At 28.7% G+C, this 26,785-nt stretch overlaps 1 protein-coding gene across 4 annotated transcripts in view; it reads left to right on the top strand.

The window, feature by feature from the left end:
• Positions 1–25,809, top strand: part of LOC143222304 (polycomb protein eed-like) — a 33,906-nt gene extending 8,097 nt beyond the window's left edge. Inside the window, exons 3-12 of one of the 4 annotated variants that reach the window (XM_076448650.1) lie at positions 1,312–1,401; positions 9,101–9,166; positions 10,501–10,626; positions 11,814–11,895; positions 13,316–13,407; positions 14,831–14,964; positions 16,812–16,917; positions 17,807–17,959; positions 20,850–20,923; positions 21,922–25,809. In XM_076448650.1, the coding sequence (XP_076304765.1) occupies positions 1,312–1,401; positions 9,101–9,166; positions 10,501–10,626; positions 11,814–11,895; positions 13,316–13,407; positions 14,831–14,964; positions 16,812–16,917; positions 17,807–17,959; positions 20,850–20,923; positions 21,922–21,937 (939 nt within the window). In that variant the 3' untranslated portion in view covers positions 21,938–25,809. Of the gene's footprint in view, positions 1–1,311; positions 1,402–9,100; positions 9,183–10,489; positions 10,627–11,813; positions 11,896–13,315; positions 13,408–14,830; positions 14,965–16,811; positions 16,918–17,806; positions 17,960–20,849; positions 20,924–21,886 lie in introns of all 4 variants that reach the window. The other 3 variants (XM_076448648.1, XM_076448649.1, XM_076448645.1) reach the window with 3 other exon arrangements.
• Positions 25,810–26,785: the final 976 nt, after the last annotated feature.

The following is a 26,785-nucleotide window of genomic DNA, read 5'->3' as shown; positions in this document are numbered from 1 at the left end:
TTTCTTTTAAGAAGAGTAGGAGGTTATCTTATTGGAGGTTACTTGGGGATTCAAAAGGATACAAGCTAAAGACTTGGAAAGACAGACTAGGCTACAGTTAAGTTTTATTTCTCAAACAGGGTGATTGACAAATGAAAGTTGTTACCAGCACTAGTTGTGGAGGTTAGCACTTTTCAAGTTTAATAGGTTAAGTGATAATAAATCATAATTATAGCATTGATCAAGAATAATTCCATTGCTTAGCATTTGGTTATTACAAGTTACTGTCCTGTAACCCTAAAATAATATACAAATTTTTGTTTTCCTTTTAGTGTGGTGCTGTGAATCTGTTTTCATCATAACTCAAATCTTGATACTAATTTTACAGTTACATTGTTCAGAGCAGCAAGTAGATGCTATCTTGCATTTGCTCAGTTTTATTTTGAACTACTAATTATTTTTGCATGTTTGTAGTATCATAGTTATGTAATAATTGAAAAGTTTTGAAAACTATCTTTTTAATCATTAAAGCTTCAATACATCCTATTATCACATGCAAGTGACAAAAAATACTTTGTAAAAATATAATCATTGTTCAGTAAGCATTTCAAATGTCTATCCAAACACTATACTTATTATAAAGAACACAGTTCATTGAAAAATTGAAAGCAATGGATGACATTTAAAGCAATAAGTAGTAAACAGATAAAAATACAGTATACATTATTATAAATTTGAAATTGATTTCATTTTGTTTTACCATTATTGTATTATAGTGAATATGCAAAACTGAGACAACCTTTTTTATTATTATTATTTGTTCAGTTGGGAAGGCAAGGGTTTGGAACAAATTTGAGTTTGATTTCTGTTTATCCTGGGTAACTGTTGAAGTTAAGCCTTGTATTCATGCTGTGTCTGAAGAAAATTTAAATGATGATAAAGATAAAATGAATTGCAACAAATTTAAAGCTTTAAATATATATTTCTTAATTATAACTTTATGCTTCATATTTTGAGCTCTTCCTGTTGAAGATCGGATCTTAAAAAAATAAATTGTTATTAAGGTAATGTCTGAAAGATGCTTGACAAGGTAGTTTATTTTTTTAAATGAGTTTTGACGTGCATATATCAAGAACTTATCGACTATTAGTCATGTGAAATGTATGTGTTAGTAACCAGTACTGTGTTTTTAATTTTTCTTATTTTTGGAAGTTTGTGTGTTGAGGAACATTATAGTTTTCTTTTAAATATTAAGATTGATTGTGTGTGGTGAAGAAAAATTCAAGTTTTTTACTAATAGTTTTAATTATTTTTTCCATTGTCTTTGACTAGGAAGATCATAAGCAACCACTGTTTGGAGTTCAGTTTAACCATCATCTTCCAGAAGGACAAGATGTTTTTGCAACTGTTGGAGGAAATAGGGTAAGAAACATTTGTTCAATGATTTGTAATTTACTAGTTACATCAAAGAATTAGTTATGAGGTTGATCTTAGCTCTATAATAAGAATCATGTAGAATCATTATTACAGTTGTGTTTATATGGGTCAGTTTAATACACCATACCTGTTTCCTACATATTTATTCTCAAAACCATGTTTTTTACTCAAGGCATCTGTTTTACTATCTGATTCTTTATCTCCACCAAGTATGTCCTCTAGGTAATTGTAATTTAAAGTAGATGTTGATGACATTACAGATTGAAATCATTTAGCAATAAAATTATATGCCTTTTGACAAAGTTAAGAGATTTTGTATGTTTATATGAAATTTGTTTCTAGATGATAGTGAACTCTTGTTTAATTGTTAAATTTAAGTTTACCATAAAGCAATCTTTAAAGTGAAATAATACATCTTTTTATTTCAACTGTAATATAACCAACATGTGCATTTCAGGTGTTACATACATGCATCTGTATTAAACTGTAAACATAATTACATTTTAGTAATTTTTTAACTTAAGTCTTTTTATTTTAAATTGATATTTTAACATTGTAACATTTAGTGTATTTTAAGAGTTAAATTATATCTGTTTGAAAAGTGTACAGATATTTTCTATGACAAGGTATACATAACAAATAGGTTTAGTAACATTTTTAGAATATGACAAGTGATAGCGTTCTATTTAGATGTCTTAGATTCTTTTTTTTTATGTGTGTGTGTTTTTATATATACTGATAACTTTATCATATCTAAGCAACAAAATATTGAAAACAACTTGCATTTACTAGCTATAAACTGATCTTGATCATGTATATTGATGGCAAAAATCACAGTGCAATGATTGATAAAAGTAACAGCAGTTGTCATAAAAAATGAATTCCTAGTTCACTGATAAATTGTCAGATTGTCATGTTTTTATGGGATTTATTGCTGAAATTGGTGATATTTTTATCTTGCTAAGTAAAGTACCCAAAGAAGTATATTAACGTTTTTCCTGTAGCATGAATCTATGTAACCTAATTTGTAACCTCAAAGTAATCATTGGTTTTTGTATTATACTTTTTAATGTAGTTTGTGTCAAAAAATTTGGTAAGCTTTCAGTAAACATTAAAAGTTTTCTGTACCTAAAAAAATCAGATTTTTTTACCCTTTTTCAGTGGGTTATGGGTCAAAAACCATAGCATCATGTTTGTTTACTTGTATTCATAATTTTTGAACTACTATTTTATGAATTTATCCCAATAAATTTGGAATCAAATTGTAGATTATAATTCAAACTGTTAACGTTATATATTAGTTAATATTAAAAGAACATGCTTAAATATAGATTTTAGTGAGTCATGATATGTTTAATACAGCACTGTTTAAAATTGGATGTTTGTGATGTCAAAATGCTAAGTCTGTAATTTCATACAAGTTAGGATCTCAGATTACTAATATTTACAAGCTAGAATATAAAATAAGAATCTAGGATCTTTCTGTTTTGTTGAGACGTGGCTTATGTATTAAACAACATTGGTGGCCCTGTTCAACTCTTTCCATTTTTAAAACAGTACCTTATATACTCTTACTACAGTGTATGATGTGAATAACCAATCGACAGCTTAGAATGTTCCCTTTTGGTTTCTCTCAGTCATTTGAATCTGGAAAAAAGTTACCACATTCTTTTGAAACAAGATTTCACAAAGGTAGATTATGTTTTCAGTCTGATTGAAATTTAATATTTTTTAAAATCTAAATACATCTTAGTTACTAAGTTTAGTAAATTATAATGGAATTATATGGTATCAGTATAGTTATATATGATTTTTTGGTTATTCAACTGTATGTACACCCCTACACCCAAAAAAAATAAAAAATGATAGCCTCCATGTGCAAAATTTTAAAAGGCTTAGCAACCTATGTCTAGCAGCAGCTGAATTCAAAACTCATAAAGAGAAGAGATAATTTGTTTGCTTTACTTCTGGATTTATTATTCTAAATAGTAATAATCTGTATATATATATATATATATAATGTATAATAATTGAGATGTGACTGTGTATTACAAAATGCCAGTTCACTGAAACACAGCCAAGACAGGGAAGACTAAAGGTCAGTTTTATATTGGATACATAACATAAGTACATGTACACTGTGTGAATGCAAGTTATGTATTGTCAACTAGGCGTGACTGGTAGGTCAATATAATAAAAAATTATAATTATGTAACTTTATGTGACTTAAGCTGCTTAGACTAAGCATTTGTATTTTTGTGTTCTAATATGTAGCCACTCTATGACACAAAAGCATAATTTTTATTTATTTCCTAAGTTTTTATGATGGTTATGAGGTTGATCAAGTGACAGGCACCACATAGTTTAAGAGTATAGAAAATAACATAATATGTAAAGTCTTACTCAAAGCAAATGTTTGAAATGTATTTAGGAAGTTTTAGATATTATGCAAATAATATTTGAAATTTTTGGGATGAAGAATAGTTTTCTTAGTCATAACATGAAATCATTTTGCATTCAAAGTAGTGATGAAGTGGACTATATTTACAAACAAGTCTTAGTAAAAATGTCATTAAAAATCTGATTTTTTGTGTACAAAAACAACTTGTATTCTTTACTAAAGGTATAAAAAATTTTTTTAAGTTATAGTGCAGATACTAAATGTGTGCAGACGTGTACACAAACTTGTGTATATTTTACTGAGTCTTTAGTGAAAGGGTTAATTAAATCTTTCAGAACAGGCATCATTTTGTGTGTGTCAGGAGCTTTTTGTGTCTTACATTCAAAATGTAATTAAACTACTTTCTTGTCATAGTATATAAATAAACTTGGTATAAAAAATATCATTAATGATCCAGATTTTAATATTATATAAATTTTTAGTTCTTAAGTTCTTAACTTTAAAAGATAATATAAAAAAAATCAAAAAAATCTTGAATTTCCCCTAGTTTGAGAATTGACATTTGCTCTCTAGGTATCCTTTCTGTAATTTATTTACCAACCCTCCAAGAATTATGAAATTTAATATAACTATTAATTGTAATATATTCAATGCTCAGGCAAAGCATAGGTTTTATAGCCTTCAATCTTGTTTGATTACAGACTCATAAAATAGAAAATCATATCCACTTGTTACATCCTCTCTTTCAAAAATTGCTATTACAGTAGATTCTGGTTAACTGGGCCACCAGTTAATCAAGTCGGCCGTTTATTTGGACAAATTTTGAATAACACAAACCAATCAAGAATATAACCTAAATTTGTTTTGCTTATTTGGGACACCAAGCCATTTAATTAGGCCAGTATAATGGCATGCTGTACTGTAAAGTGATCTGTGGGTCGTTACTGAGTCATCACAGACTGACTCGTTGTGTTCGTCACTACCACTACCATATTTTACTTCTAGTCTGGCATTGGCTGCTGAATGGATTGGTTGTGATCATATGTGCTGCATATAATCATTTCTGTGTCATTTGTGTAAAATTTCAGACACTTCAAAGATGCTGTAGAACAATTTGATGATTGGTGAGAAAATTGCTATTCTGGACCAAATTAAAAGAACACAAGTCAATGCCAGCTGGCTGAGATAACTGAGTGCTGAAATCTACAATAGCATGGGTAATACAGAAGCAAGATAAACTGTGAAAGGAATGGATCTTACACAAAGAAAGAGGAGAAGGAAATTCTCAAAAACAGAAGTAAGAAAACAAGGATCCAAATGTTGAGTTTGAATGAGTGACTTGATAGGAAATTTGTTGATGGACTGCAACATTATTTTATGCAAGAAGGCAATGAAGACATTTCAATATCTGCAGTAGATACCTGCCCTGATTTTGTTCAGATGCTGTCAGTTGAGAGAGCATGGAAGGGTACACTCGATAAATTTCTCCAATGTCATTAAGCATTAGGAATTACAGTAATGCAAATGCATGTTTGTGTAGAAATTAAACTTGATTTTAAGATAAATATTTTTGTCTATATTCACCATTTTTATAGTTGTTATATAGTAAGCAGAAGTTTTATACAGTACAGTGTATGTTTTTGAAACTGAATAAACAGAAAAACTTTTGTCTTATGTAATATATGTATATGTACCTTTTAAATCTTTTATGTGCAGCTTCACATAATTGGGGCAACTGCTTAATTAGGCCAAAGTATTCTAGTTCCAATGTGTCCCAATTAACTAGAATCCACTGTAGTTCTTTCAGATGTTTAATACTTACAACCAATAGAAAACCAAGGTTTTAATCTAACAAGTGACTTTGTACTACATTGGCCTTTGTTCAAAGAATTGTCTGTTTTGCTTCAAACTATAAAAAATTTGATTTAGTAACTTTATTTTGATGCCAAATTTATTTGTATGTATTGATAATAAAATACTTTAATTAAATCTTGAATGTAAATATAAAAAGTTGTAAGTAACATGCGACTCTAACCTATCTATAGTGAGGGGGTTAATGAATATTGCACATGTTAGAACTGAAATGGTATATAAAGTTGACCAAAATTAATAATAAAAATACAAAATTCTAAGGTAAGTGTTTTTTAACAGCATTGCACAACATAATTTTTACAAAACCTAAAAAAATCATAGAAATACTAAAATGATTTTAAAGCAGAAACTACAGGGTGTTCAGAAAGTCACTGTGCACTTATATATTTATTAACAGACAAAACTGCACAGTGACTTTTCGAACACCCTGTATATGCTATTTAGAAAGTTTGTATTAAGTTTCATACAAGTTTTCACTGTAAGAAGAAAAAAAGTGATATAAGGAGTCACACCTGTCCAATACGATAAGGGTTGAAAATTAAAGTGGAAATATTTATTTTGAATTGAATGTCCTAGTGATATCAACACACCAAATATGATTAAAAACAACTGGTTTTGTAAGATGAGTTTCCAGTATTAAAGTTATGTTTATATTCTCAGAAGAAGGTAATACTATAAAGATTGTTTTAACCTTGTATAAAAAAAATACAAATTTGTTTCACATTTAACTGCATCATTTTTTATTTCTTCAAAAATAGTGCAAAAAATTAGGTTATAAAGGGTTGTTAGAAATTTATAGATGGATAAGTATATATTCCAAAAGAAAAACATAAGAACAGGCAAATATACAAGCACACAATAAAGAATTTAGTTTGTTGGCTTTAGGGATGGTGAGACAATGCACGTGTGTTATATCAAACTAACTTACCAGACAGATATACTGAATACTTGTCTTAAGCAAAGGTACCAGTGCTTCTTATAACATTGACCCTATGTGAATGGGTTCATTCATCAGACTGAACCTTTATTTAAGAAGTAATATGTGCTATGATTCTGAAAATATTATATGTATATTCACACAAAAAGTAGGATTTTTTATGATGTACTAAAGTTTGTTTTATGAACAGAGTGAATTAGTCTGTGTAAAGATTAAAAGTTCTTTTTTTCATTACAGTATTTCATATTTTATTTGCACACTCTCTGAAGGCCCTAAATGAATGTCAAAAGTTTTTCAGCAGAACTTTATATTTTATTTATTCTAAAAAATGACAAACCTAAGTTGCCCTTTTGTTCTTTCTAAAGTGCTGCATATTGTAACAATTACAAGCTATTTAATATTATAGCTAAAGCTAATACTTTTTAAATCTCCTGATCAATTAGTTTTATTGCTTGACAGCTGCACTCAGAATATGGGAAAAACAATCACAGTGGGTCAACTTTGTGTAAATAAGATCAAAAGTTACCAACATGTATGGTCAAATTACAACTGCCAGCACTTATGTTGTGTGCTTACTAGCAGTTTTTATTTAAATTTTTCCTTTATTTTTATCTAATCTTATAGGTATAATTGTTACATTTTAGTTACTGTTATAAAAATAAGTGAAAAATATGCATAAAAACAAGAAGTTTAGTACTTACATTTGGGTTTATACTGTACTTTTGTACTCAAAATTTTAAAAAAGTTAACTCTATTTTTTCATATAGCTATTGTTTTTACTTATTTTTTTATTCATTTTAAATGTACAATTTGAACAAAATAATATGCACAAAGATTGCAGTGTCTTATAAATTTAATAATTTATCTGGCTTTCTAATTAAGCTATAAGTGGGATACAATAATTCTAATGACTGATTGAAGTGACTGTGATTGCAAAGTACAAAACTGTAAGCCTAATAATTTATAAACTGTCATCAATAAAAAGCTACCTTTAAAAAGAATTGAGTAAATTTTTTTTCTGTTGATTATATCTAATAGTAAATGTAAGAGAATCAGACATTTTTTGAAAGACAGGAGAACATGAATGTGGGTTTGTTTACACTGCACAACAACGTTTTTGCATCTTGAACACTGTTGGCTGCTGATCATGAAAATTGCATCCAAATTTGCCCATCATGTACCGTTTCATCAAAATCTTCAGTTTTGCTACAAATGGAAAAACGATATCAGGGCAACTGGAATCCGTCAATGCTTGCTGACTACTGTTGGACAGTGCAACATGATGCACGGGACATTGAATACAAACGAAAATCAGGAGCAAAACACTTAATTATGTTGAGCTTAATAACTTATTAGAAAAATAAACACAATTAAATACGTTATTGCTGGTAAACAGTTAACTGTCTATTTCTCAGAGTTCCTACATGATGAAACAAAACCAGAACTATATTTGTACATACCTACCAGTACCTGTCACAATTAGCAAAAACTTTTCAGGAAGCAAAACTTCTCAAAGAAATTGTTGTGCAGTGTTATCTGTATTTTTCCTCAGTAGAACAAAGATTAGAAGCTGTAAGTTTAGATTTTGTCTTAGCAGTATTTATACTGTGTGTAATTTGTATTAAGCTTGAGAATTATATAGGGGTAGCTAGAACATCTAAAATGGGAAATTCAGAGGAAAGATATAATGGATGTAATGAGTTCTAAGCTTGTTGAAATCCAGTTATATATGTTTTATACTTGTATAATTTTAAACTGTATTTTATAAAGTGTATTTGCAAGTTTAAAAATAAAGTAAATAATAATGGGGTCAAAATATTATGAAGAACTATTTGTTTTTTGTACTTTTATTACAGGTAATTTAATAGAATATTGATTCTTGAAAATAACTTTTTTTTCCCTCCCTTAAAAAGTGTTTAGTCACTTTCAATCATTGAATATTGATTGAATTATTAATTGTTATATGTTTAAGTGCTAAACTAGCTTAGAATGTTATTTCACTATGTTAAAAAGACTTAAAAAATTAATACAGAAGATATAGAAATAAATGCCTTAAGTATCTTTCAACATTTAATAAAAGTAATGGTTTAAGAACTTTACATGCCATTTAGGTGTGGTTGGTATTTTACAATGGTAGCTCTTAAGAAACTCTAAACTTTTAGTTTTAAAATATTTTCTGTTTTCTGTGTTTGAATTATTATGGAAATGTTGAGATCATGTATTTAAGATTTTAAATGTAAAGTTAGTGTATATAGTTTTGTCAGTGTAGATTTTAAAAAGTATTTTCACTTTATGCAACTAACTATGGTTTATAAGTTTGACATAACAGTCCATACTTTGCTTTATATAAGATTGTTTAGACTAAATGTCTTGATGGTAATTTTTTCATCTAAAAATGAGAAAATTTTTATATTTATTTTTAATTTGTTTTTAATCCATAGTTATATTTCTCATTATTGCTATTTTTATTACAGGTAACAATCTATGAATGCACTGAGGGTTGTGGTTTAAAACTGCTTCAGTCATATTCAGATCCTGATGTATCCTCTTTATATGGTAAAATGATAAATAATGTGTGCATTTTTGCATAATTGTCTTTTTGCAGATTTCTTTAAAATCTAATCTGGAGGGAAAAGCATAATTTTGAAATGTATAGGACTACCATTTGCTACAAATGCCCTTAAAAGTATTTCAATAGTTTTAAAACATTATGATGTGTAAGATGCAACTTAATGGTTTTGATAAATTTGTTAAACTTGCCAAGATCTATATTGCTGCTTATTTTGTTAACAAGTGCAGTTGTCACTGATGTACTCAATATTTTATAGACTGGGCTTATCCATGGTATTTACTCAAATATTGGGTGATACAATTCCATTTAAAAATCTTTGAAAATTATCACTTAACTGATTACAATGAAAGAGTTTTCCTTTGAACTTGTAGGTTACCCGACTTTTAACTGTAAACTAAATTCTCAGACATGCCTTTTGACATTCATTACTCCAGCATGAAAAATTCTTTGTAGAAAAAGAGTTAAAATGTATGAGGTATTATAAAAATATTATATTCAGAAAGGAAAAAAAGGTTAGAAACTTTGTTAACTGAAATTTGTTTAGTATTATTAGTTAGTTTGTATTGCTGTATTTGCATGGCAGTAACTTTTATTCAGTTTGCAATCACCCAACACTGGCTCAAGTTACGTTGTTGTGTCCTTGAACAAGACTGCCTCCTTTGTTTCAGTTTACACAGCTATTAGTTAGGGGTTAACCTGCAAATTATTATTGTTGGGTTCTTGTTCAGGGGTGATGTATTATTGTTTTTATGTTCTTGGCTAACTGAACCGGTATTCAGTACTGATCCTGTTTACCTTCTTGGCATTAGAGGGATTTAACTTAGGGTTAACCTGCAAATTACTAGCTTTTGTCCAGGAGTGATGTGTTATTGTTCTCATTTGCTTGGCTAACTGAACCAGTGTTCAGCACTGGATCCTCTTGGCATTAGAGGGATTTAACTTAAATTTTGTTTTGATATATTTTTTTAAAGAGGGATCAGTGGCTTATTACTGTAACTGCTCAGTAATTTTATTTTTAAAGAGGGTTGTTTAAATAATTTATAATTAATAACTATCTGTTTTAATTAAGTGTAGATGAGGTAACAGAATTACTGGATTCATACATTTTATACTTTCTTTTTAAGATTACTTTGTAAGTTTTCTGTGTTTGAATTATTATGGAAATGTTGAGATCATGTATTTAAGATTTTAAATGTAAAGTTAGTGTATATAGTGTTGGCATCAATGATATAATTGTTACTATAGTCAGGTTGTAATTTTTTAAATGTTGTGCAATCGATGGTTTCTTTAGCTGTGATTAAGCCTGATGAAAATTATTATACTTGTGCTTGGTCTTATGATGATGTGACACGTTACCCTCTCTTGGCTGTCGGAGGAGTACGTGGAGTAATAAGGATAATAAGTCCTGTTCCCATGCAATGTATAAAAGTAAGTTGTTTTAAATTTTTGTGACTAATCATCGAAACATATATTAAAAGGATGCACCTATGTGTTTGAATACTTTAAAAGTGGCAAAAATGTGAAACAGATAGTTAAAACATGTAACATAATATTTTGATAAGTTACTACGTTACCATTTCTTGTTTTAATCATTTTTAACTGTTTTATCTTCTCCCCCCAGAGGCTAAGCAGTGAGCCTGAAGGTTTATAATGCTAAAAACTGGGTTTCAATAGGCATTGTGGGCATAGCACAGATAAACCATTATAAAACTTTGTGCTTAACAAGAAACAAGTAAATTTTGTTTAATGTGATCTTTCAAACATTAAGTAATATCTTTTTTTTTTTTTAAATAACATGAAAAATTTGTTTGTTATTAGATGACCAAATAAGTTTTCCAGTGCTCCCATTAGCATGTACGACCCAAGTGTTACTCTTTGGTATACAGTTATCTGCTTTTTGTGAGGTTTTTAAATGATTTTTATAAAGCATTACATTCATATATTGTTTTCTTTAAACCAACAGTTTAGTTGTAGATAGTTCATTGAAGTTTCTATTGTAGCTTTTTTTTCTTGTGAAAAGTGGAGAAATGCATGCCAAAATCATCGTTATTTAAAAATCTTCTAAAGACAATATTGTTTATACATAATTCATTTGATTTTTAAAATAACATTTGTAAAATAATCTGTTATTTGTTACTTAGAGGTAATATAAACAACCTGTTTTATTGTAGTTCAAAATTAAGAATTTTGTGTGTGAAGTAATTGATAAGTTGCCTAATCCATATTTATTGGAGGAGCAAAAGTTTGCTTGTATAGGAATGAATAAAAATTGTTATTTCTATAATAAGGTTTTGGTTTTGGTTTTTAGGATGTTATTGCTCAACAGAAATAGTTACTACTTTAATTTTGATTACAGATTAAGGCTCCTTGAAAAAATGTTACACAAAATAGTACATAAAGAATGAACTATGTTGGTTTTATTTTAAAATATTTTTGTGAATATATAAGTGACATCAAATATATTGTTAGAAGATAATGTTTTTTCCTGTTAACGTTTTTTTCCTATTCTGATAGAACTGAATGATGCATAAACTTAAAGTTTTCGTCCAAGTAAAAGTTGAACTTGGAATCTGGTAAGCTTGATTTTTTTATTATTGTTTTTAATACAATTACAGCATTTTATTGGACATGGAAATGCAGTAAATGAACTGAGGTTTCATCCAACAGATTGTAATCTTCTGTTGTCAGTTAGCAAAGGTTGGTATTGAAATTTAAGTTAAATGTTATTATGTTTGATTTTGTATGTGGTATATGCATATTTTTTTCACATTCATCGGGTGCAACATATTAGTATGAGACGTGAATAGTCTTAAGAAATTTGTATTACTCATATAAAATTACTTACCAGTGTGTATTTTCATGTTTAATAAAAAAAAAGAAGAAAAGTACATTTGTTGTGCTACGTAATGTTTTTTACAGTTTGTCCACATGCTTGTAAGAGTAGCTTAATAGCTATGAAATCAGTGGTTGGTTGAAAGTGTCCTTGAAAACTTATTCTACATATTCAATAAAATAATGAAGATAAAGAATGAATTTAAAAAACACGAGAAACAGATATTACAAAAATTGGTATGGGTATTAAAAATAGGCAAAACCATAGTTGGAAATGCTACAATGAATGGAAAGTATAATGTTCTCAGTCACCATTCATCCACCAGTCAAGTTTAGGAGGTATTTATCTGTGATGACGAGAAAACCCACTTGTAGAGAAAATTATAAATGTAAAAAGCTGATATGGGTAGAGAAAGCTGTTTTTACATATATAATTCAGGAGGTATTTTACAAGATTGAGTAGCATAGTTTATTTTAATGATAATAGCCTTTCTTATAAAACCACCTAAACATTTGCAATAAAAAGGTAGCTCATGTTATATTTCCATAAATCTCTAAGTAACCTTCTGTATGTTTCTGAAGGAAGAACTAACAGTATCAGTCAACAAATAAACAGTAGTAAACACTGATACCAATTTGGAGATGATAATAGGCACTTAAAGTACAAACAAAGTTGTTTAATTGACAACACTTTTTTGTTGTCTTAGTTGGTAATAAATTTGATAAGTTTGAAAGTGTGATAGTTCAGCTTGTATTTTTTTTCTAAGTTTCTGTATTTGAATACAAGTTGTACATTATACAGACACAACAGTGTATCAGTTTTATTTGTGGTTAAACATTAGCCCTATGTTAACAGGTTGAATAGTAAAGTATCAGGTGGTCTAAATCTTGGATGAAAAGTTGCAAAAACGTATGTCACATACTTATAAATTAGTGTTACGTTTTTAAAGTTCAATAAAGTATTTTTCACTGCAAACTTAATTTTAAAACCCAATAATTTTATTATCATAGCCAAGGCATTAAAGTGTTGAGTTTGTAATTTGTCATTATCGTTCACCACAAACACATTTAGAGAGTCTTAGTTCTACTGTAAGTTTTATAAAGATTGGTGTTGAGAGTTGCAGGTTAGAAGTTCAATGGTCAAATTCATCCTCATTGTTTATGCAAGTATAAGAAAACTTGGGTTTCCTGTCGAGTATTTTAAACTGCACATACTTTTGATATTCCTTTTCTTTTTCATATTTATTGGTACTACATGTATGTTGTATGTGTTTTTGTTTTTCAGATCATGCTCTAAGACTCTGGAACATCAAAACAGATCAGTGCATTGCCATTTTTGGAGGTGTGGAAGGTCATAGAGATGAAGTACTTAGTGCTGTAAGTATGTACAATAAGAGTTAAACATTGTAACTAGTTATCCTTGCCCCCAGTGCATTTGATATTACTCTGAATTTCCTAAGTATTTCTTCACAAGATTTGGAAGACTTTATAAAAGTTGTATACAAAAATGATTTTTTAAAATAAAGTTTATACTAAAGATTTGTCTGTGAATTAAAGCTTTTACTGAGACTGAATGAAAGGTGATTTTCATGCTAAGAATAAAAATATTTTTTCATCCTGCAGTTTTCATATTTTATTTGCTTAATCTTTGGAACTTTTAAATGAATCAGAGTCTTTTATTTGAGAAAAATTTATTTTATCTGTTACATTCTCTACCTAATATAAGCTGTAGCAAAATCACCACTTTAAAGTGAATTAAAAGTTGAAAAAGATGAAGTAAATGAATAACACCTTTTTTATTTTTTGAATGTTTCATTTGCTGCCATATCTTTAGTTGTCTAAGTTTAACTAAATCTTTTCACATTGGTTAATGAAACTAAAGAGAGTAATAAAACCCTCTTAATAAATCATGCTGAGAACTGGTATCAACTTCTACCCTCAGATAAAGTAAACAATATAATCAAGTTGCACATTTTTAATTTCTAAGTGTATAAAGGTAATGTAAAAAATTGACATTTGTGTCAGTTATTCTGTCATTTCATATAACTTATATTTTTTTTTATACTGGTATTGAAATTGTTTGAGATATAAAACTTGTATTTACTAAAAAAATGTTAAATCTAACTGAAACATCTCAAGGACTAACTGACATTGTATGGTGTTGACTTGAACTGCTTAAGAACAGTGTTTAGATTTATATTAATATGAACTTCAGGAAAACTGTTTAGATTTGTGTTGACACAAACTGTGTGAAGACTGTTTAGATTCATGTTGACATTAACTACATAAAGACAGTTCTCACATTCATATTGACATGCCTTGTATGAACATTCACCGTTAAAATTAAAGTCCTAATTATATTATCTTATTTTTCTTTTTGTTTCAAAAAATTTAATTTATAAAAATTACCTTGAATTTATATTTGCTATATGTATATGTATAATAATTAATTATAAACATGTACATATATACAATATTGAAGTGGCTGGAAATTAATGGGCAACTCAGCAATAACATGTTGTTCAGGCTAGTTTTTGAAAATTTGGATACAGGTAATTAGCTTTAGTGAGCTGCAATGGCATTAAAGAAGTGATTATATATTTATATTTACAAAGGTTTTATTTATATTATTAGAAAAGCTGAATAATGTTTTTCATCTATTGCATTATGAGTATCTGGTTATTGTCAGGAACTAGAAAGTTCAAATCTTTTTTTTAATAAAGTGTAACTTTACACTTAAGTTAATATTTATTTCAAAATCACTTATCTTATAACTTGTGTATCATTGTTTTTACTACAGGATTTTGATCTTCTTGGACAGAAGATATTGTCCTGTGGGATGGATCACTCTCTAAAATTATGGAGGCTGGATACTGAAATACTTCAGAAAGCTGTTAGTGATTCTTACTGTTATAATCCAAGCAAAACCTACAGGTAAGTTTCTTTTTTTGTTACAATTCAGACAGGAACCTATGGGATATTGGCTCTTACTGCTAGAATTCAGGTAAAAGCTACAGGTCAGTGACATACTACCATAATACAGGGAGGGCACATGACTTATGGGTCAGACTTAGTGCTGTTATAGAAGAAGGAACTAGAATTCAGTGACACTTACTGTTATAATCCAAATAAGGCTTATATGTTACACTTGCTATTATAATCTATGCAAACACTGTAGGTCTGTGACTTAATACAATATAATTAATACTTATCTTAATTCTAATTTGTGACTCATAAAAATTTCTCATAACCTGTTTTGTAAAGTGTTAGTTGGTAGAGCAATTTAATAGTATAAAGAGCTTTTTAACTGCTTATGTGTTTCTTGTATCTCAGCCTGATGAGCCCTGTTGTGGGGCAAAAGATTATGAGCATTGGATATAGTAGGTATAGTGTGTTGGCATACTGATGGATATTATTATTCTTTACTTTCAGTAATAAGTTGGTAGAATTTACTGCAGTATTCAGATTTAAAAAAAACTGTAGGTTGGTAATACTTTAATATTGTTATAATCTAGACAAAACCTACAGATTAGTTACACTTACTAGTGTAATCCAAGCAAGACAAACAGTTGAAAGTTCCAGTTTCACTCTCTCAATTATCAAGATTTGATTTGTCTTTATTTTAAACTCAGTTGATCACTTTCCACATTAAGAATGGCATGTGTTTCATTGCTTGGTTTTAAAAGTCTTAATGTAAGCCAATCAAATTGTTGAGATAGTCCATACTTAGCCACATTTTTCCAACTTGGCATGCAAATACAGAGATAAACAGGTTGGCACACTTGATGTGATTTCCCCACCAAAATGATGTCAATACCAATTCCATTACTGAGTTATTGTTGAAAATTTGTGTTTAAAAAAATAAAAACATTAATTTTATATTAAAATAATTATAATCAATAATTGAATGGTAAGGTGCATCTTTTTTTTTTCCACATGGATTTCTGCATTTTTTATTGGATTACTTGTCAATAGAGGTAATTATTAGTTATACAAAGTATAAGTATGGTCACTAAGCAGTATTATTTTAAATTCAAGTTACTTGTTAATTTACAGAAAAAATTAATTTAAAGAATGCAATCAATTAAAACTTGTATACTGTTGTGTGTAATGGTATTCTTCATTTACCTTGTAACAAAGTAGTTTTGGCATTAAAAAAAAATCAAATTTTGACCATAATTGAAAAGTCAGAGAAACATTAGAGAGTAAAAGCCAACCAAATTTCCAAATGTTTGCAATCAGAATGAGTTCACTAAGTATGTATAAGTCATCAAGAGATTTTTGTATTGTGCAATTTGTAAGGACTCTTTAAAAAGCAGTGCATGTGCAAGTGTACCTCAGTATTTTGCTGAGACTGCAAATCATGACTAAGTTTCAAAATGTAAGTTAAATGAATAAAATAAATGCAGTGGGTTTGGAAAATTGTATAATATTGTGAATGAAAACATTATTTTGTTTATTCAAATAACATAAAATAAAAGGGTTTTGTAGGTACTGAAGAAAAACTTAAGTCAGTGATTTGTAATTGCATGATTATGTAATTTATATTGTATTTTTAGTCACATAAAAGAATGATAAAAGCATATTAAATAATTTTGTATTTATAGAATGTAAGGGAAAAGATTGCAGAATTTTTCAATATTTATATAAATATTCATTTTAGGCCTTTTGAAACAGTTAAACAGCATTTTCCAAATTTTACAACGAGGGACATCCATAGAAACTATGTAGATTGTGTAGATTGCAGAATTTTTCAATATTTATATAAATATTCATTTTAGGCCTTTTGAAACAGTTAAACAGCATTTTCCAAATTTTACAACGAGGGACATCCATAGAAACTATGTAGATTGTGTAAGATGGCTTGGAAATTTTGTCCTTTCCAAGGTGAGATTATATTCTCTGAAATGTTCTATAATTTTGTTAGTACTGTTGCATTATACTTAACCTTTCTTATGGATCTTGTTCATGTAATCTGTAGTTTTTGTTTTTTGTCCAAGTGCATCAAAAATACACCTAACCATACAATATAAATAGCATTGAAAGCTATCATTAAGGGCTGTGCAGATGTTCAAATTAATTTACTCGTTAATTGTTTTGGTCAAGCCTGTGTCAGTTACTTTATAACAAAGTGATATCTTTTTTGTTATATTAAGAAATTGGGTAATTTGGTTGGAAATGCATGTAGCTTTGGTTCCCCTCATGTTCAGTAATTTTCCTCAGTTAGACTTTGGTTAAATCAGGTAGAACTTCTTTAGGAATACCAAGTTTTGTATTATTTATGAATTAGCATGTATTAATTGTCTATTCTTTGCTAGTAATTTTTACAAGGTATCTGTCAGGAGCTTTTAGCTTTTATTATTATAAAGTAGGGTTTATATTTCAAAAGCTGACAAGCATTGGAATCCAATAGGCTTCTTAAGTTGTACATTTTGGATTCATAATTATAACTAAAAACAAATGCTTATAGTCTACTCTTTTTAAACCAGTCAAAGGAATGAAGCTTACTAATGAAACTTAAAATGCATGATTAAAGAATATTCAATTATGCACAGATAGTACAAATTAGCACTATACTTTAACATTGTCATAGCTTTAACTAAACAAAATGTACTTAATGTGTTTTTGCATAAAAACTGTTGAAAGCAGATGCAAATTGACATTTTTCTTTGCGAGTGTAACTTTATTTTAACAAATGTGGGTTTTCTCACATATTATATGCACTTTTCTGTTGTAATTTACATCATTATCAGTGTTGCCTCCTGTTTATCTTTAGTCTTGTGAGAACTGCATTGTTTGTTGGAAACCAGGACTTTTAGAAGAGCGAGAAGTGAAAAACACAGATACTAATGTAACCATTCTTCATCGCTTTGAATACAAGGAATGTGAAATCTGGTTCATGAGATTCTCCATGGATTTTCAACTGAAGGTGAATTAATTTATATCTACGTGTAACTACAAGCAGTGAGAAAATACTCAGTATTTTTATAATGGCAACTGTGTACATGCTTTAATAACTTCAAATATGGTTGTAAAAAAAATAAATGTACAGATTTTAACCAATTAAATCTTTTCACTACAATAGTGTGTTAATGTTTTTAAAAATCATTGTGAATGAATTTATTGCTCTTTTTATCTGGCTTATTCCAAAACATTTTAATAGATAAATGTTGTTTAATTAATATGGCTGTGATATATGAAGATGATGTACGTTATACAAAAGTTCAGGAAGTGATGGGTTTTTTTTAAATTTGAAATGACTCTTAAGTAATTTTATAATCAACATTGTCATCTGGATGAGGATTTTGTACTCAACCAGAATTGTATGAAGTGCTGTAGCCTCTATTTCATATTCCTGTGTAGTGATGGTGATAGAGTTTTTGTTTCAGATTTAATACAGTTTCAGGAGTTAGATTTTTAGTTTAGTATAATATTGTTAAATTTTAATTTTGGTTCCTATAACCTGGCTCTAACTCTACTTCAGCTATGTCCAACATTTTAACGTTACATTCAAAGTCTAAATGACTAACTTTATTATCAATGTAGTTCAATAAACTTGACAAGATAATCTATTTTAGAATTCAAGAATTTTTTAAAATTTTCATTCTCCATTTTGTTGTATCATGTGACACATCTGCACTCCAGTTTTTTTACTTCAGAATTTTCTAACATAAATAAAATAAATTGTTATCCATTCTAACTACTAAGATAAAATATATATAACTACAAGCAAGAACCTAAAGGTTCCACCTCTTGTCTTGATATGCTGAGATATCAGTACATTGGTGAAACTTATAAGTGAAGCTCTTTCCTTCTTTCTCTAAGACAGTTTGCTAGTCAGTTTTCCATGTTTGATAGATACGTTTATGAGCAGTAGGAGGTACAGAAATTTCCTTTACATAAGCTTACTCATGTTTTAATCTTTTGGTCAGAAGAGGATTCAGTTATTAGGAATTTCTTGATGAGTGATTGTCACACTGTTCAAAGTAGCTAAAACATTTCTAAACCTATTTATATCTTACTTAGGAAGTTGAATAAATTATAGTAGTTATTGTAGTAACTAATATGTTTTTGGTATTCTAAAACATACTTGAAAGTTACATAAATTAATTTTGGACAACCAAATTTATGAGTGGAAGTCTACAGAAGTATGGCTTCTTATTACCTCAAAAGTCTGAACCAGTTTGTTAGAACTGCCTTTCCTCTATAATGAGAGCAGGAATGTTAACTTCAAGTGGTAAGTTTATTTAACTTACTTACGTTGTGTGCTTGATCACCCACGTCTCGCTCTCCTAATTTCTATTTCTGATATTTTATTTCCTTACATGAGACTAGCTAATGAAGATTAAGACTGAAAGACGGTGTATATCCACCGCAATACAAAAGTAACTAAGATATAAACAATTCTCAGCTTAACCTATTAAAACTTCATACAAAAAAATTATCAAAACTTTTTCAAGTTAATGTTCAGCTATATATGTGTAATGCAGCATGTAACTTTTTGCATTACTTATATATAGTCTGCCTGAAGTGACTAATGGTTTCTGCTATGATTTATTGCTTTGTGTCACAAGGGTTGCTGCTTCAGTAGGTACAAAGTAATGCATTAAAAGTGTAAAAGAAAACAGACACAAAGAGGTTTAAAGTTGAAACTATGAGGATGAGTCATCTAAAACTTTTTGACCAACACTGTAGAGGAAAGAAATATATCACTCCTTTTATTTAATATTTTTCAAATTTAATTTCAGCATATTTTGATTATTTTTAAAGACCAGAAGATGAAGGGTACTGTTGAGATAAAGAAAAATAGGATAAAAAATAAAATGTTACTTTGAAACAACTTTTGATCTACAATTGGAGGTTCTAGAAGTTATGCAAATGAAATATGAAACAAAGATGAAAAGGAGTACTTTTATTATTAACATGAAAATCCATTTTCATATGTTAAAGGTTTCATAAATTCACAGACAATCTTCTTTATGTTCTTATAAAATGTTATCAAATTTTGTGAAGATACACTTATTAAAATTCAGAGTTATTGTTTGTTTAACTTGATAGACACAGTCTCAGTTTATGTAACTAGTTCACAACAGGGAAAGTTCTTATGTATTTGTGTTCTTAGTTTACAGTCAGTGATAGAAGTCCTTATTTGTTTATGTAATTAGTTCACAAACAGTGGTGGAAGTCCTTTATTGTTTATATTGTTCACAATCAGTGGTTGAAATCTTTACCTCTCTGTATTAGTAGCTCATAATCAGTTGTTTATGTCCTATCTATATTGTTAGTTCCCAAGTGGTTGAAGTCTTTACCTGTGTGTATCATTAGCTCACAATCAATGGTGGAAATCCTTACTTGTCTTTATTGTTAGTTTACAATCAGTAGTGGAAGTTCTTACTTATCTGTATCATCTCACAATCAGTGGTAGAAGTCCTTAGTTGTTTATATTGTTAGTTTACAGTCAGTGGTAGAAGTCCTTAATTGTTTATATTGTTGGTTCATAATCTGTAGTCGAAGTTCTTGTATCATTAGCTCACAATAAGTGGTTGAAGTTCTTAATTCTCTGTATCATTAGTTCAAAATCAGTGGTTGAAGTTGTTACTTGTCTGTATTGTTTTCTCATTTTCAGTTATGTAACTTATAACTTGTATAGTTTGTTAATTTTATTATTAATAACACTGGCTATATAGTATCTTTTAACTAAAACCAGATATAAATCTGTAAGTAAGTAACATCTCATAAAGAATCAAGGTACTTTTATATTATCACAGTGAGATCTTGTAGTGTCACAAAACAATAAACAATGACATATTTACCTTTAGATCCTGGCTTTAGGCAATCAAGTTGGAAGAACATTTGTGTGGGATCTAGATGTTGATGACCCAGCAACTTCTAGGTTAGAGTAATTTTTTATATAAATAATTTTAATTTGTAACGTACATGTTCTTTAATACATTTCTGGTTTTTTTCATGTACAGTTGTTTTGATTTTTTGTAACAACAAAAAAGGTTGTTTTTTGACCAGTTTACTATTTACTTACAAATCTTTAGAAATATGTTTCATATAACCAAGTTAAAAATGATTAACTAATATGAAGTAGTATTTAACCAGTTTTATATCTAAAATTTAAAAGATTTACAAACTTAATAATAAGCAACTGCTTTGTTCCCATGGGAGAATATCAGTAGATGTCAATAAATCAAAATAAATCGGTGGTATTGTTTTTCTGTTGTATTTACATTTCATATTTATGTGACTAAACATAGATTACTTTAAAGCAAATTGTATGTCACTGCAATTATAATTGTTTATAAACAGAAATTAAAAGTGATCATTGTGTTTTCTATTCCTTAACTTTTTATAGTACCCAAAGAGGTGAGAATGACTTTTGAGGTTTTCTTGTGGAGTGTATTATAAGTTATGATCACAGCATAAAACTTTGACAGTATGAAATTCAACAATATTTTATTATTTATCTTTCAGTTGTTTTTATAATCTAGTCAATGCTTTAATGTAGTAATATGTGATTTAGATATTTTTAGAGGAAATAAGTTTTCTAAATGATTAAGAAAATTGTATGATTTTGTTCATAAAAATAGTCTGTCACATACATTTTGTTCAAAATTAATAGGAGCAGTGTAAAAATTGTGATTGTAATGGTTGAACCTTTTTATAGAATGTTTTCAAAAAAATTTATTCAGTGTAACCAGGATTTTCTATTTACTATATTTACTGTAAATACAATTTTGTTGTTAACATGTTAATACTTCATCTGATTATAAATAATAATTTCCACTTTAATTATATGGGATATTTTTTCTTCTAAAAGGTGATAATAAATTTTTGTGGTGTTTGGTAGATGTACAGTTCTAACTCACCCTAAATGTACAGCAGCCATCCGTCAGACTAGCCTAAACCGTGATGGAAATATACTCCTGTGTGTTAGTGATGATGCCACTGTGTGGAGATGGGATCGAATAAGCCGTTGACAGTAACATTCATGACAATAAGATGCTTACACTAAAGTATATTGGAATGAGATTATCATTCGTGAGGACACTTAAACATCTTCTGAATATGAAGTCAGGTTTGAAGATTGGATCTTATAAATTAGATACACACTGAATTTTCCAAGAAAAGGTTTAAAAGTTTGATATTTTTTCTTCCTTAAAAATTATTATATTTACCAACTTTACACAGTTCAATAATATTTCATAATAACAGGAAATAAACAAAAACACATGATTTAGTAACTCAGGGTTAGAATGTAACTTTTTAATAAAGTATTAGAAGAAATATTTGTAATAAGTTATTGTATTTAAAAAGATAGACAAGTTCTTAATTACATACACACATATGATATTACAGTTTAACTGTAACCTTCAAGTCCAGAAAAAATAGTATCTTCCTCTACCCTTAATGGTAAATTAAGGTATTCAGGCTAAAAATTACTTAAAAGTAATGTTTTTCAATTACATCACATTGGTTAAAGACCTGTATTACAGAAACTAAATTGTGTTAAATCTGTGTTTTAGGTTTCACTAGACATGCAGTTAATTTTATATAATGGTCAGCATAGTAAGTTTAATGTTGTGTTACCCTCACAGAGAACTAATTTCAATTTAACTGTAGGTTTCATTAATGAAAACTGTACTGTTCAGTTATTTTATTTTAAAATGTTTATTACCTAAATATTTTTAAGTCTGAAAGTATTTTTCTTATATAAACAAAATGTTATGCCTCCTTCTAATAGCAATTTTCATTTATTAGTTTGTTTATGAAATGTGTGTTACTTACAATTGCACTGCAAACCCAGGTAATTGCAACAGTTGTAATAATTTATACAGAAGATTATAATTTTGGTTTCATGATAGTCAAGAGAATTTGTTACAAGTGATAAATCTTAAATTAGGTGTAACTGAGATATTGAAGCAGTTTAAATGAAGAATCACATGAGATGTGTAACTGTGCAGGTGTAAGAATAACTTTGATGTACTTATTAGTTATATTTTGTGTATTGAGAGGTATAAAAAAAATGCTACATATTAATGTGTACATTTTAGTTTTATCCCGTTATGATGACTTATGTTTAAAAGGAGAATGTTAAAATAGAATTCAGAAGAAGTAAATGACTTAATCTTACAAATAAATGAAGCTAACAATATTAGATGGTTATTGTGTAAAAAAGACAATACAGAAGTTCTCCATTGTGGTCAATGATAAAATAACAAACAAAACTAGCTGTGAAGAATGACGGAGTAGTACAAAAGCTTTGTGACATATGGCTAGAGGTAATAGTAATTACATAATATAAAACCTATATACATACTTGGACAAGTGTGATAAGAAATATTGCATTACTTTAGTCATTGACAAAAATAACTGAATAATATGAGGCCTATGTTATGTAATGATCATTATTACAATCACTGCAGCTAGTATGTATACGGCCTCTGATCTTTGTTGTTTTTAACTTTTTTTATGTTCATTGCAGTTGAAACATGTATGGATTCTTGCTTTTAAAACTCATGCATGAGGCTTTGGATCATAAATATTTTTGGCAATGTCTTCCAATGACATTCTGCTATATATTGCTATATATACATGTATGTCAATTATTTCTGCCTTCTTTGCATCAGTTTGCCTCAAAATGTCAGAGGCCTATGTGACAACATCTTGCAGCAACTGCCACTGCTGCTATAGAAAATCAAGATTATATTGTGAGTTTACTAGATAGCATTTACTTTGTTTATTTGATACAGTGAACAGAAAAAAATCCTTTAGGGACAATATATGTACCACCTGCAGTGAATGTGCTAAACATAAGTGAGGTAATGCAAAGTCTTTACTACATGATTGTTGACGATCATTGACAATATAATTGAATATAAATGTTTGACACTATCACACCATTCTGTGATAGTAGAATTGAGATCAAGCCTGTGAATGATATGATAGATGCTTAACGTGTTAAACCTACACTTTTCAAATGGAGTTGTGAGTTTTTCTTTGTCCTCAGATGAATTGAAGAAATTAAAATATTTCATTGGTAAAAGGATACTTACTATGTAATAAATGTAAGCAACTAGTGAACAAATAATTATTTTATTTTTCACTTTTTATTAATTGCCCTTGCCCTGCAACAGTATTGCAGTTGGATTCATATGTGTGCTTGTCTGTTTTCACATAGTTATCTCAAATTTGAATAGACTGATGCATACAAATTTTACACAAAATAGGAAGTCACTATGGAACAGTCCTCCCCAAATTTGGTTTGAATTCAATTTTTGGATTACTTCAAAGCAGTTTTTATAATGGGGTGACAGGGAATTTTCAAAGTTTTTAGTTAATAACTGTAAAGAGTGATGGGATTTGTAACACATTTCATGGGCATGTTAAGGTTGAGACTCCTCATTACACCAAAAAATATTTGAATTGTCGATAATTCTGGATCTGAGAAGGATTTTCTGAATTTTTAAGGTAAGATTTTATGCTATCCAGTATAAATGTGAGCAATCTCAAAAAGTAGCAGCAGGGTGAGGGTATTTAATCTCTCTGATTACATTTGTTTAAAATGTTCTAAAGCACCTGCTTATTCAGCTCTTTAATTCATGTTTACATATTTGTCCAGCAAATCATTACTACAAAAGATTTTCTTGTAAAATTAAGTTTGAAAGTTAAATTCTATGTGTTTAGGTTAATTCAATATTTGCAGTATCCAAAAAAGCTACCAGTGATTTTGTATAAGTTATGTTGTTTTGTGTATTTGTTGGTATTTTCATTAATAACATTTATTACATTAGCCAGTATATAAAATGTACTTTTTCATTTGTCATTCAATGTTATATTTTCATTATAGAGATCAATTTGCATTATTAGCTTTAATTTCATATTTAGGCATAGCATAAATCTTATGCTGATTGAAATTTATGAGATATAATTGGGATTATGACCAAAAATATTGCTTATGGTAATTGGTGAAATGATGGGTTATAGTTTTGGCTTAAAAAGTGAAAATGTAAGAAATGTATATTTAATTAACTATCCTGGTGGCCATATTGTTACACAGCTTACTCTGATCAGAAGTTATTATTTATATTGAAAGTGCTGCAGGTACTTATCCACGATGACAAGAAGTATATATATTGCAGATTTATACTTCTTCAAATCATGGATGTTGTGACAAACAAAGTTTCAAATGTTACACCATGTTTGGCTAATTTAATTTTTAGTTATGAAAAGTAATAGTTGTTCAGCTGAGATTAAACATTATAGAAGATTTGTTGATGAAATTTTTTTTAATGTTCAAAAATCTAATGCTTCAGAATTACAAAATTATTTGAAAAACCTACATAAAAGTGTTAGATTTACAGTTGAAGAACAGACAGTTAATAGTTTACTTTTTTTTAGACACTATATATGTTAATTTAGGTAAAAGTTTTGACTCAGAGTGATATCGTGAGTCAACTTTCATGGGTCAGTATTTTCATTTTGACAGTTTGTAACCTCTGAATCTGAAAAGAAACTAATATGTAATTTAATTCATTAAGCTTATAACAAAGGTAATTCTTTTTCCACTTTTCCTGAAGAAATACAAAACATAAAGGTTGTTTTATTAAAAAAACATTTTTTATACAATTATCTGATAGTGTTATTAAGAATTATTTAAAAGGTTTGTACATTCCTAAAACTAGAAACAATCTGAATATAAAAAAAAAGTTTAATGTATTTTACCATTTACTGGTAACCATTCAGTGGAATTAAAGAAAAATATTAAATCCATTTTGAATAATAACATTTACCCTCATATTAAGTTTATAATTGTGTTTAAACCATTGCTTCATTTTTGTAATTATTTAAATTCAAATATAAAGACAGGATACAAGTTACCCATCATATTTTAATATACATGTCCAAAGTGTAACTATGGCAACGTGGCTTGACAATACATTGTTTGTACTCGCATATTAAAGAGCATGCACAAAATACTATATTTAATCAGTGGTTTATTCTTCGCCATTGTCTAGAGGACTGCAATGTAAATGTTTCTAAACACTTCAACATTTGAGGGAATGTTTTACAGCAGAGAGATGCTATGCTCAAAAGAAAGTTTGTGGATTCACAAGATATATCCTGAATTAAAAGTTAATAAAGTATATTCACATTATTATTTTACCTCACAAAATAAATTCTCAGTTTTATTCCACATTACAATGTCCAAGAACAGCCCTTCTTCCCTTGGAATTCATTATAAGATTGAGAAACAATACATATCTAGGGCGTTGGTGAGCATCGTCTTGCACTGTTCCCTCTGTTCCATTGTACAACATTTCTGTAGTTATAATTCCTAGTTCCTTAATTGTTGACAGCATAAATCTGACTTTGTATATACATGTAATTGGAAACTAGATAATTATGTACTGATTGCAACCAGAATGGAATGTTTCTTTAAAGATGTGCAGGTAAGTACATGGCAAGTTCTCATTTAATGTTACACACGTGGCATGAAACAGCATAAAAAGACGTGATTTTGTGAATTGTTGTGCAGATAATAATGTTTATTCTCTAGCTTGGTTTCTTGCTTTTATTGAGTGTAATGTTCCTTATCTGATGATTAACCTAAGTTTCATATCGATCACGTTGTCCCACGTTGGAACAGTGTTAAACTTAAGGACATAATAATGCTAACATCAGGGATTTGATTCCATTCGGAAGATACTACAGATTGTCTGAGGTGGCTTTGTTATAAAAAAAAGTA

This window comes from Tachypleus tridentatus, chromosome 8 (genome assembly GCF_004210375.1).
Source record: "Tachypleus tridentatus isolate NWPU-2018 chromosome 8, ASM421037v1, whole genome shotgun sequence".
In the NCBI taxonomy this organism is placed as follows: Eukaryota; Metazoa; Arthropoda; class Merostomata; order Xiphosura; family Limulidae; genus Tachypleus; species Tachypleus tridentatus.
This window is presented reverse-complemented; position numbering and strand designations above follow the sequence as displayed.